Genomic DNA, 13,791 nt, shown 5'->3' on the forward strand with positions numbered 1-13,791 from the left:
CCCCTATCGCATTTCCGACCCGTGCTCTGCAAATTGCTGCCTTCCCTCTGTGGTACGGGGGCACAGCGATGGCAACGGCTCCTGTCCCGTTTTCCTTTCAGGCCAGAGGAGGTGGACTTCAGGCTGCTGATAGACGCATCCTTCTCTGGCCCTTTGGGATTTTTTGTTTCGTTCTAAGTAAACAGTAAGTGGATTTTATCCACTTTGGTACAAGTGAGATTAACAGCTTCCCACTGCCCAGCCCTGGACACCGAGCAGGCACATTTACGTACCTTTCTCATCATGTTTAGCTGGTGTATCTGCCTCACATCCTTACTGTCAAACAGCTTCGCACCCTCCTCAGAAGCCTTCAAAATCTGCATTCAGGAATTTCCTCAGTTCTGCAGTTGCATCCACAACATCGCAACTTCAGCTGCTGGGTTAAAGCTCTGAACCTGAAATCGCCTCCTTCTCTTCTCCCAGAGAAAAACTAGCATTAATTGCCACAAAACTAGCGTTAATTGCCACGTTTCTCATGTTCAGCTCACTTGGCATATAACAGCCAGGACATGCTTATCACAGCAGACAGATTTGTACTGCTAGATTTGTACACGCAGCATCGCAGCTTAACACTTTGTCAGCAGAGATTCCTCTTCCTGGCGATATAAAATAATGGGATTGATTCACATCTGAAAGCCAAGTTGAAGGTGTAGGGGTTTAGTTATCAAGTATATATATTATTATTTTTAATTATAAACAAACCACCGTGGAGTCAAAAATGCCTGCGCTCTGTATATTTGTCCTGGCAAAGTCACCGCTCAGTAGAACCCTATCCCCCTGCCGATAAAGCAGTGCCTTGCTGCCCCCATGCGAAGTTAGTGGGAAGCGAAGCATCACTGAAATGCCGCAGCAACAGATTTTGGACCAAGAACCAGCGTGGTTAAGAGCACAGCTCTTGCTGCCAGGTGATGCTGATGTAATTCCTGGGATGAGGATAGTTGCCAGAATATATGAGCTTAATTAGCAGGGCTTCCTTCCCTTCTTGCCTGGTAATTAGCTATCTTTTATACCAACACACCTATACCTACGGTATTATTTAAGCACCATCAGCATAGTTAGAAAGCCCAAACTGCTACTCTCATTGTGGTATTGCTTGAACAGGCTGGACTTTTTTTTTTTTTTTTTTTTTATTAAATTTGCTCCCTAAGCAGAAATTATATCTACATTTTAAAATACAAGTATTCATAACAGAAAGGCTTTCTTTTATTGGCTCTAATTTCCTGGAAAATAATTAGAACAAGACGATCCAAGAAACATCTTGCAGAAAGAGTCAAGGGCTGTAGAAAAAAAAAAAAGACCTAGGATGCAGTGACACAAAGCTCATGTGCTCCCTGGGGGCCTGAGTGGGAACCTTCAGTGGCAGGGACTTGGCTTCTCCTCCCAGCGCTTGGTGTTCCTGTGCACACAGCAATGACATGGGACATTGGCACCCTGCTGTTACAGGCGACGCGGACACCTCCCCCTATCTCATGGCTGGCTCCAAAACCCACCACTGCTGGAGATAAGGGAATGAGGTGAGTGGGCATCTGTAAGTGCTTGGGGACACCTCCCAAACTCACCAGGCAAATGTCACAACACACTCCAGAGGAGGCTGTTTCTCAGAAAATGTCCCCCAGGTTCAGTGCTGAGCCCAGCGCCCGTCTCACCGTGGCTTTGGGGCTTTGTGCTGCCTGACTCCTCGGCCATAGTGAATACAGCTGTCACCTTCCTCCCCCTGAGTCTTAGCACATGGATTTTTGGAGCTCCCACTTACCACAGGCCCAAGACTGCTGTCGCAGGATAAAAGCTGATACACATGGCTTCAGATTGAGAGTGCATTTCCTAATTGAATTATTACTGCTATAACCAACCACTACAAACAGGAAAAACCCTCAGGTTTTTCTCTCCCACACTCAGAGCATTACCATACCCAAAGCCAACACAAATAGCGTTCAAACCCTTCCCTTTTTACTCAGAGCAGACTTACAACAGAGTTTCAGCATCAACCTCACTTTGGTACTGCTGATGCAAGCAGTTTTGCCCTCGTGGTCTGTACCGTGTGCGCTCGGCTGATGGCCAAAGCAGGTCTCACCCTCCCTGGGGATAAAGCTCACTCCTGCTTCAGCTGCTGGGGGCACGCCAACACCTGCCTGCTCCCCCAAAGCTGTTCATGGGATTTAAGCAGTACACCACTACCACGGGGGTAAGCAGCGGTGACCTTCGTGGCAGTGAGCTCCTTCAGCCAGCCACTGGCTGAAGCACTCAAAATGAGACTAAAAAGAACCTAAAAAGAAAGTTTTCCTATTTGAAAGTGACATGATGCACATTGCTAAGAGACTTTTACATAGCATTAACGCTAGCACCATCTTTCTGCTGTCACTTCTGCTAGTTTTGTCTGGTCTGAATGCGAAGTCCAGACAACCAAGAAATGCTATCGTTGTTAACAGGATTCGAGATTTTTGATGTTTGCAGTTTGGATTAGCTTCTACATAGGTACCTAACCATGGAGTTAGCAGATTAGCTTTAGCTACCCAACTGTATGTAGTTTGTGCCCCCCCGCAAGGTTTCACCTAAACACAAGTCTGTTCAAGCTGCCTGTCACTTTTTCCTTGTAAGAACTTCTCTTACTAAGCATACCAGATTACTGTTCAGAATTAAGTTTCAGATAATAAACTGCTACTTGATTTTTTGTCAAGTCTGTGCTTCTCGCCCTTTTTACTACTAGTACAACCAGTGTCCAATCAAAACCTCATCATCCTAGCTTGCTTTTGTGCCTGGGATGATCAGCCCAGAAGCATATCCCATTGGCACCACACGCCACATCAAATACACAGATCCAACACAGTATTTACTGCTCACATGGCATATACCAGCCTCTAATCAGCGTGGGGTTTTGGAAGCAATTACACTACTGTCTAGCAAGCTGCTGTCCTTGTGCTGTCCAAGTACACGCCATACAGTGACGCCTGTGTTGAAGAGACAAAAAAGGGAAATCCATCAGTCTGGGACCTTAACTGAACGAACTAGAAACACAGCTTTCACTGGTTCACCTATTGACCTGGTTAGGACAGGAGTACGCATTCCAAGTTTTCCATGCAAGCATTCAGCAGACTTGACCTGATATCCTAGTAAGGGCAAATCTATACCCAAACAGACATAAAATCAACCCAAAAGCTTTCCCAGATTTTTTCAGAAGCTTCTAAACTTAACCATAAGCTGTTTAGAGTAAGCTAGAACTGCCTTACTTCTAAAAGGTAAGGAAGCAAAAGACGAACTAGTTTTTGGAAAAAGCTGGGTATTGCTTTAGATTCAGCAGCACTCTCGCTTCCTCACCATGGCACTGCACAACTGCATTGATGGACCATGAAGATTAAATTCCCAAGGCTGAGTAAAGGCATTAAGTAATAAACCCCACAGCAACACAGTCAGGTGAGTCACAGGGATCGTTCAAATGCTGGTGAAGTTTAATAAGACCCTACAGCCTTAGAAAAGAGGTGCAAGAAAATGTGAATGACCTGGAAGCAAAAGGTGCACAACGGTGCCTGTGAGGGCTTCGTAGTAGAAGTGTAAAAGTGGTTGTCTCCTGCCACCTGGTGAAAGCAGCGTTCACTAACAGAGCTGTTGGAATCCCGATACAAGTTTTCTTTTCTCTTTTTGGTGATGGTGGTTTGTTTTTTTTTTTTCCACCTAGAAAATGAAGCTTCTACAATCATCTATTTCTACCTACTACACATTAAACCAATACCAAAATTTGTGTTACAGATCCAGTTGAGTTGGGACTACAAAGATACCAGCATGCAAGTATTCAACGCTGAGTTCAGAAGAGGCGATCCCAAAGTGAATTAAAACCAGTTGTCCCATCAGCAGTAGGAAGCCTGTGCTCCACACCCCCTCATCTCCCCCCTCACACATCCATCCTCCTTTCAGCAACATACCTGTCTGTTAGGTGGGAGACCGTGTGCCACGGCTGGGCTGAAGCTCCAGGGTGAGGCAGCACAGAACTGCTGCAGGCAGCACCTGGGTCTTGCTCCCCTCCCCAAGCCCAGCCGGGGATTTTCACCAGGGGTTGTGCAGATCTACTGCCATGATACTTGCAACTGGCATCGTCCAGAGATACACGTTTAAAAGGGAATGGAGAAGGGAAGATAGAAACAGCTAGACAGCACAGTCCGAGCAGTTAAAACTGCGTAACTTACTGGTGAACTATTTTGTTCACTGCCAGTTTTTTCCTTATAAATTTGTGAATTTTTTAGGAAAACAAACTTTTAGAGTGCGTAATGGATTTACATTCTACAACATGGACTGATTTTCCTATATGGGTACTCATAATTTCTCACAAAAAACCTGTAAGTTACTTCTCTTTATCTTCTGCAGAGACATTCCAGGTATTAGAGCCAATACCAGGTCTGAGCTGACATAACAGATTTTGGATTACTCCTACTATTAACAAGTGAGTAGAGGACGGGAGGACGGGGGGGAAAAAAGCCAGAAAGAATTTTCCTCTTTGATGCTGGTGTCAAAGAGGAAAAAGAGGTCACAGTCTGTATTCCTGCGCTTTATACCATTTTTTAAATGTAAGTAAAGACGAGTAGGGTTCAAAATAGTCATGTTATGAACACGTAGGTGGAAGGACATGCCAGGATTTGGATTTCAGATGCCCGTGGTGAGGAAGATGCATGAACTCTATGCAGCTTCCCCTAATTTCAACATCCTCCCTCCCAATCAACAAGAAAGCAGTCAATGCGCGTGGTACACTACCCACATAGACCCCATGCCAGAAACAGACAAATATGAGAGCAAAGCAAGTTGGGAGATGCTGGACCAGGAGGAGGTTCAAGAACAAAGCAAACCAAGGCATACCTCCTGTTATATATATTGTAGTGAGAATAATGAAAAAAAAATCCTTCTGGTAAAAGAGGCCACAAATAAGTTTACATCACAGCTGTACAACAAGGTCTTAATAAAGAGAATGACATCCCACAAATGTCCCACTTCAATCTTCCTCCCATACATATTTTTCTTTCTTTAAAGAGCGAATACTCCAGACCTCCAGACTTTATTTCATTTCATGGTGTTTAAGTACATGTCAGCTTCTTAACACACCTGGTAGAAAGCTTATCCATACCATGAACGTATTTGCATTTTGCACATTAATTGTATTGCATATGTTTACATTGAAAGAAATGAAATAATGTATGCAATGCTGATCCATGAAAACCATGGCTAAATTCAACAACCAAAGTAATATTCTGGGACTAGGATTACTTCAAATTCCATTTTGACCACTTTAGTTTGTACTTCAGCATGCAATTATTTTATTATATAATCACTTTTTTACTTAGGCTAAAATTAAAAAGAACTATTGCCTTAACATGAAAAGAAACAACAACACAGGTACACAGGAGGCTCAGACTGCCTTGGACTTTACAAAAAAGTACACCTAGTGCTGTGTTATATTACAGCATGACCGAGGTTTATATAGCCAGTGTTAAGAGATTCTAGACAAAACCATAACATATTCCTTCCCCCCCCAACCCTCCCTTTCCATCCAGAGATTATCGCCTTAGCTTCAGAAGTAACAACTCCAAGTTCTAGGAGAAACAATTCTACTTATTAGCCAGTTACGGTTTTGTTTGTCCTATAACAGAGGAAGACAAGAGGAAACAGTCTTTGAAATAGGCAAATATGTATTACAAGGATCACAGCATTAATGTTTTATTGTTTGCACAATGGTAAGTTGTTGCACATGTGGACAAACAGTACACATTTAGAATTAGTTTCACAAATCGATACATTACAAGAAAGTCCAGTGGTTTAACATATTAACTATCAAAAAAGCAGTAACAAAGGAATAAAAACGTTACGGGTTTGACTGCAGCCCAAGAAGTTTTTAAAAGGTCGAAATCAAAATAAACTTTTAGCTTTCCCAGACATAAAAAAAAACACACATTATATCCCTTCCCAGGGGAAGGGTCACAAAGACGCAGTAACATACAAGTGTACAAAAGGGAAGAATTCTGTGCTCGGTTTCCCTCAATTTTACCAGATCAAGTGATAAACCGAACATTTGTCAAAAAGCAACCACTGCTGAATGCAGACATTTCCAAAACATACAAAATGGTAATAACACTTCAACAAGAGAAAGCAAATAACTTTCTCGGTACTAGAAAGAAAAAAAATCTTACGCACTGTAACTGTTTTAGAAAAGAAGGTGCTTTTGTGAAAATGATTGTGAATATTAATTTGATGCATGTTATATACAAAACATCATCTAGAAACAGCAACACAACTCCAAAGCTCCACGTTCACTCACACTTCAACCTGTATCTCTATTTGCAAAGATTAAATGGATCTATTATTTCTCTCACATAGGGCAGTGCCTCCTTAAGGTCTTTTCCAGCTATTCCTAGTGGACACAGAATTGGAAAAGCAGCACAAGCAGCTAAGATGTAATATGCAAGATTCATACTCTACTGTTGCAGTAGCTTAACCTTCAAATCACATCATTTTTCTCAATTCTTTAGCAGCAGCTTACTGTACTATACCTTGTATTGAAAACAGATATGCAATAGCTCTTAAGTCAATGCAGGTAGCACTGACTAGATGAAGCTGGTGAATCAACTCTGTTTTGTAACATTTAATTCAGGTTTTCACTGCAATAGCATGTCCTTATCCCCTCCAACTGCAGGGAAAAGCTCATCCAGCTTGACAGCTCTCTGCTTGCAAACAAACCTTGTGGAACCCCGAGCTTTCAGCTGAAATCCTGCAACACCCCACTGTGCAGCTCAGGAGAAAAAACAAAACAAAACAGTTCGGGAACATTACCTATGAAATGTCTGTGCCAATTTCAGACTCTTCTTTAGAGTTGGCTGCTAAATGGGTAAAGGAAAAGGTTCAAAAACCACAGCTCCTAAACACTGTACATACACACCAAGCTTCGTGAAATAGTAAACATTGTATTTCAGCTGGTCTTAAACAACAGAACATGAGAAGCAGATGACACAGCCTGGGACCCACTATCTGAAATTCAGAACCTCAAAATGTGGAACCACAGAGTAACATGGAGAAACAGAACACACAAAGAAGAGGAGACCTGTCTGTGGGGCAAGGTTTGCACATCTGTTTTTATTTTATACATATATATACACAGACATACACACATATGTGTGCACTGTACTGTATATATTTACATCCATATACACAAAAACACCCTGAAGTAGATTTAAAGGCCATATCCAGGAACAGAAGATATGAACTCTAGTATTTGTACTAGAATATATTTTATCTGTACAAAAACAAATATGCATATATTCATATGGTATAAAGCTTATTAACAAAAAATAGTCTGCTACTAACATTAGGTTAAATAGATGGTTTTACAAGATTCTTTAATAATGCAGTATAGAACATTTCTAAAACTAGGGCCAAAAATAAAAATACATAAACGGGTTTCTATTCACAAGAAAATAGCTGTTCAATATGATTCATTTCGTATTTCAGACTAGGGAAAAGTAGCAAATTTTTTTTAAATTTTATTTTTTATAAATCTCACGGGATGCAATTTAATTAATGCATCAATCTAGAAAAATAGACTTTTCAGATGAACAAAGTTGATTCACTTCCACTTCCCTAAAAGGGGTGCCTATCTTTTCCCTCGCTTGTTTCCAGCTGGAGGTTTCTTCAGCTGAAGAAGTTGCCCTCCTGTCCCAAAGCCTGCAGATGCAGGATTAGACACCCCGAACGTCAGACCAGCTGATGCTGTGATGCCAGGATTGCTGAAGTTAAACCCAGATGTAGTCGAGCTGCCAAAGCCTTGTGAGGGAGGCAAAAATATTTTAAAATGTAAGTTACATCAGGATAGCAATTTTGTTCTCCTTGAAGCTGTGAACACCAGCTACTTTATTACCAATATTTATCAATACCAAACTGAAACAGTACAACAGAAGAACCGTAACTCTCTCCTCAAGCTCTCTAAGTACGCATATTGTATTTAGATGTGTAGTGTGCATAAAGCAGGGTGGGAGGGAAGACAGAAGCATAAGCAGACCATGGCCTGCACTCCTCACCCCACAGCAGGTTCATGGCAGAGCTGGAAGAGCCCCAAGCCTCGTGCGCTATTGACTAGGCTACCTTTTCCTCCCTATGTGGCACAGACCCCACCTTAACCAAGGCAGAAAAGGCTCAAAATCTTTGCCAAATTCCTGGTGTCTAACAACTGATTGTGACCTGAATCAAACAGCCTTGAAAAAAGTGAAGCTTTGGAAAACCTGAATGAATAGGTGAGCAAATTTTGCTCTCGTATCACCCTTCCCCCCCCTTTTTCTATAAAATGTAAATAAATAAAAAAATCATTTGGTTCAGCTACAAAACAAGATCAGCTGAAAAAAATCCACCTACAGTTTTCAGCGACAGTAAAACCAACTCATTACACTTTCGTTTGTGAATTTGTATCAGTTACACATAACCACCTTGATAGCGGTTGAAACAGGATGCTAGAAGCTTCTCAAATACTGGTTAAGAACAAGTTCATAACTCTGCTTTCATATTGTTCTCAAGAAACTGAGTAAGGTAACCAGTCACAAAATAACAAGTATGACATGAGCAAATTAAGTTTTATACAAGTTTGACATGAAAATAATTAAAATATTAAGAAAAACACAATTGATTCTCAAATAGAAGAGGGTATGTTCTTAATAAGCATTACTTAACATAAACAATTTCATCAGTTCTCAGACAGCAAAATCAATCCTTTGTTCATATTAGTATCTTCAACTGAATGCCTTAATTATCTTTAAAGCCCCAAATTAAAGACCCAACTGGTTGTCTCATCAGAATCCCAAAGTTGCTCACACAAGTCTGACATCTTCCATTCCTTGACTTGTTACTGAAGCATTAGATCAAGAACTACTGTTACTGAAGCATTAGATTAAGAACTGTTTTAAAATAAGGTGAAATTATTCCTCCTGTAACATCTGGATCTGGATCGCACAACCACACTATGAACTTTGTGTTAGAAAGAAAGAGATGCATAAGTTGTGTGACCGAAGACTGAGAATGTGTTTGTTAATTTAGATATGACCTGGAAAGTAGTAGCTAGTACATTACAAGTACCATTCAGGACAGCCACAAAACTGTAGAAAGGCAAAAGGGAAATTCATCTAAATGGCTTTTTCCCATAAATTCTTTTAAGATAACTCTTACACAGAATACTCAAATGAAAATCTTCAGGAATAAACTTTGAACAAGACATACGTTGTCTTATTCCTGTTGCAAGGAAGTCATGAAATACCTCCGTTCGAGGAGTGTTCACACAGTCTTGAACCATAGCTACAAGATGATCAACAGTTTCTTTGCTGAAATAAATATTACTTAGGTTTAAACAAATATTTTCAGGAAGTAGGTGACCACCTGCCCTTTGAAGGCACAAACTTAGCACCTTCCTTAAGAACCTCAGAGTACACCTCACTCACTGTGCATCTACACCTCTGCTTCCTCAAAGCCCCTAAGCACTATGTCCACACATCTCTTCAATACCTCCAGGGATGGGGCTCCACTGCTTTCCTGGGCACCCCATCCCAATGCTTGACCACCCTTCTCCATGAAGAAATTCTAATACCCGATCCAAACCTCCCCTGGCACAACTAGAGACTGTTTCTTCGCATCCTATCATTTGCCATCTGAGACACTGACACTCTCCTCTCACAGAGGCATGATAAGGTCTCCCCTCAGCCTCCTTTTCTCCAGACTAAACAACTCCAATTCCCTCAACTGCTCCTCATGTCTCGTTTCCTAGTCCCCTCACCAGCTTCGTTGCTCTTCTCTACACACACTCAAGCAATTCAATAAACTTCAGACAAGCCCTTCAGGTAGGCAAGCCAAATAAATCATACAAACTTTCCCAATAACAGGTCGTGGTGGTTTTTTTTTTTTTTTGCTTGTTTTAACGCTACAGGGATAAACAGCAGATCTCAAAGGCAATCTATTCTCTCCTCCTATCTCCACTCTAAATGTAAAGGGATTTCCAGCACAGCTCTAATTGATTTACTAAAGCCCCCATATTTAGAACCTGTTCACAGCTATATATTTATTACATGTAGGTGTACTTTCCAGCAGTGTGAGCATGTGCTGCCACAATCCCATTCAATTGGAACTTACCCCATTGCAGTGAGACTGCTATTCTTCAATGAAAACAGTTCTCCAACCCAAATTCCCAACTCAGCTCTTCAAAGCATGTCTAGCATCTCAGTTCTCATGAAAATGGCGTGACACCCTCTATCCCCCCCCCCTCAAATCATCTCTATAAAATCAATCTATTTTTTCTCCTTTTCCCATGATTTTGGGAATGAAGGCTCTTTACAACATCCCCCTCAAAGCAACCTTTTTGATTGCCATCAGATGAATAAGGAATTAGGAATTAAGAGGGACTTTTAATTAGGTGTTGGCTTTCCACAGTGGAAGAAAGCTTTGTCTGTTTCAGAGAGAAAGGATGACAGTACACTTCCTATAAATTAATTTAGGCAAAATACCAAAGTGCTCACATCTAAACAAAAGCAGTAACATCCGTATATCCATATATCTCAATTCCCCCAATCTCCCAACTATCCAAAAAAAAGGATTCAGAAATAAGATATAACTATCTTACGGTAGGTAATATAGGATCCAGAAACAAGCCTGTTTTTTAAGTGTTATTTAAGAAATAGGACACACAAATTAAAAAAAAAGCATTGCTAGCCTTATCATTTAGGCATCATTTAAACCCATTTATACACACACATGAAAATCTAACCAAAGATCCTATGCGATTTGGAAGCTATACAGCATAGGATTTTGGACATAGAGGTAAAAGTTAACATGCTACAGGACTACCAAACTTTTATGAAGGTTCCTAATGCATAATCCCAGTCTAGATGAACATTTTCATGAACACTATTTTATAAGCACAAAATGTTGACAATTACATTTAGTGGTTTATATTCCTGGTTACCACCTTATGGATCTGTGACTCTTGAGATAGCTGAAAACAATCCTTATTTAACCGGATCCAACTCATTTGCACTGCTAAATAGAGACTGGGAGCACTGCCACCATGGCAGAGCCTGGTTTGAGGAATACAATAAAGTGACATCTAAATTGTCTCTGCTCACTGCCAATATAGCAAGACTATTTGTTTACTTTGGCTTGATACCTCATTAGTGGTGGACAACTGAACCATACAACTAGTTTTATTATTGTATTTTTAAATACACTGAAAATTAAGCTATATTCTTTGTAACCCAGCAGCTTGAAATTCTGTAATACTATTTGAAATATTATAAAATAGGAATAAAAATTTAAGCAGTGCAAGTTTTGACTTGTTTCTGGTATTAAAAAAAATAAGCAAAAGAAGGTTGATGCTTCGAAACTGCATACTGAAAAATCAGAGATGTTCTATCAAAAATTTACTAGGGTGTTCATGGTGCTAAATAGCTCACTAAGCTGGCTGTATATTTCCACCTTATAACACAAAGCTTAAGGCACTTTACAGGCCTAGTTTGACAGAAAAATGTAACAGTAACCAGGGAAAAAAAAGCACAGCAACCAACAAGATACTGGTCCAAGGCAATGTTCTGGGTGCTGACTAATAAACAAACACTTACTATGGTTATAACAGCATTTTTTTTTTAAAGAGAAATTTCTTAAACATGCTACCAAAAGCTAATCCCAGGAGACATGATACTCCTTCAACGTGTCTCTGAAGACTATACGACAGACCACAGTAAGCTACAAGCTTCAGAAACAAACTCCAATTTAAAAACTAAATAGATAGACGCAAGCTGTAGAAGTGACTAAGATTTCAGACATCTGAGTTATGGAGAAACTACATCCATATTTTCATCTTCTCACTACCAACAAAATAAAACCAAAGAAGTGAAACGATGTTGAGATAATTAGCTCAATTGCCACAGAAGGGTTTTCAAGACAGTTAACACATGAAGTCTAGGTATCTACAACGATATGCTACTATAATCTACTATTTAGGACAAAGAATAAGCAAAAAAAGTTTTAAGGCAGCCTTCCAGGCATCTAAAAATAATTTCAACTTCCTGTATTTAAAGTTAAAGTTACGGGCACGTTTATCACAAATTTATGCACTCATTTCAATAGCTCAGTAACAGTATGGCCTATGCGTTCAAGTAGTAACTGCATTCTATTTCTGTGCCTCAGGTTGCAACTTATCCAATCTGATGCATGTTCTCCTTTTTAATTAGATAAAGACCTTTAAATGAAAAGTAATACTTAGTTGATACTGCCAAGACCTTTAATAAAACCAGAAAAACTTCTCTGAAAACACATTTAGCAAGTCAATGGTTACTCTCATAGTTACATATACATGCAATGTTAAGCATATTTGTGTCAGGAGCTTTTTTAAGACTGTAGTTTGATTATAGAACTTCTGCTTTAAGATAAACGTGAATTCAAGAAAAATAAACCAACCTGCGCTTAGACTTCCTGATGGTTTACTTGTAGTTCCAAACCCAAATGATGATGCTCCTGTGGCACTACTTCCAAAGGCAGAGCTACTTCCAAATCCTAGTAGAATAATAGTAAAGACACACAACAAAAAATTACAGACACAGCAATTAAAGATATATAGGTTTGGGGCAAGTACTCTAAAACCAAACATAATTCTAAGCGTTATTTGGTAAACAAATATTCCCAAGGCTACTGCATCAAGTGTATCTTATTCTCAATATACCATTGCTTTCTATAAAAAAATAACAATGCAAACATGAAAGCCTCAGAGAAAAATATTTCCTTCCAAATACAAAACTGAGTAAAGGAAAAAATAAGCAACTGCAGGCAGAGAATCTGAGTTTAACAGCAATTCAATAGACATTTGGTAGATTGTCAAGAATACAATATTCAAAACTAAGAAAATTCAGACAAGTTATATGACTTCTATTAGAGAAAGCCATGATCTTCATCCAAAAGAAGAACTCCAAGAGAAAAGTTCTCTACACTTAGAAGAAAGCAAGCTTTTTCTTGAGTTTACATCTGGTTCATTTCAGGGTTTACCCCACCCCAATCCCAGTCTTACTGGTGATCAGCTTTACCTAAGACATGGCAAAATAAGATAGAACCTAGAATAATAATATAAAATAAATAATAATAATATAATAATTTCTAGAATTTTTAATGGAAAATCATAAAAACTACAGCAATAAGCATACAGCTGTAATAAAACTCATTTTGCAATTGTTATTTATAACTTCATACTGTAAGTATTTCAGAATTTCAAAGGGTGTTATTAGCATGAAGTGATTTCAAAGTAAAGGAAAAACAAGTTGATATTTGCAGATTAAGACAGAGGTCAGATAGAGTTGTTTTTTTCCCCCAACTCAAGAAGTTATCAAAATTAGAACTATTTATATTCAATGAAATTATGCCCCCATCTTTTGTTTGAAGTGTTTGGGAAAATACTTGCAATACTTTAATTTTATATAATAGCAAATACCATTTGAATGCAAGATATTCTGAAAGCTACACTTTTTTTCTCCTATCTAGGTGGAAATGAATTACCAATAGTCAGGCAAGTATCTGTATCACCATCTCATGAAGCATAGGGTCAATACTCCACTTATCTTACATCCTCAAGTGCAAAAGCCTATACAATTGTTACTGATAAAATTCACAGACTATTTATCATAGCAAGACAGCATGTTTCCCAGCTAAAATGCAGTTTCAACAATATATGTTAAGAATTGTGCTGTTTAAAAAAGTCTGAATAGTCGA

At 39.4% G+C, this 13,791-nt stretch overlaps 1 protein-coding gene across 6 annotated transcripts in view; it reads right to left on the bottom strand.

Moving 5' to 3' along the window:
* Window positions 1-1,235: 1,235 nt before the first annotated feature.
* The window catches only part of NUP58 (nucleoporin 58), a 41,162-nt gene continuing 28,606 nt past the window's right edge, over window positions 1,236-13,791 (bottom strand). For 4 of the 6 annotated variants that reach the window (XM_040543964.1, XM_040543960.1, XM_040543963.1 and 1 more), the window contains 2 exons: window positions 12,493-12,588; window positions 5,690-7,830 (listed from right to left, as the gene is read on the bottom strand). In XM_040543964.1, the coding sequence (XP_040399898.1) occupies window positions 7,661-7,830; window positions 12,493-12,588 (266 nt within the window). In that variant the 3' untranslated portion in view covers window positions 5,690-7,660. Of the gene's footprint in view, window positions 1,317-2,703; window positions 2,985-5,689; window positions 7,831-12,492; window positions 12,589-13,791 lie in introns of those variants that run through there. The other 2 variants (XM_040543962.1, XM_040543961.1) reach the window with 2 other exon arrangements.

The sequence above is a fragment of the Cygnus olor genome, chromosome 1 (genome assembly GCF_009769625.2).
Source record: "Cygnus olor isolate bCygOlo1 chromosome 1, bCygOlo1.pri.v2, whole genome shotgun sequence".
Classification (NCBI taxonomy): Eukaryota; Metazoa; Chordata; class Aves; order Anseriformes; family Anatidae; genus Cygnus; species Cygnus olor.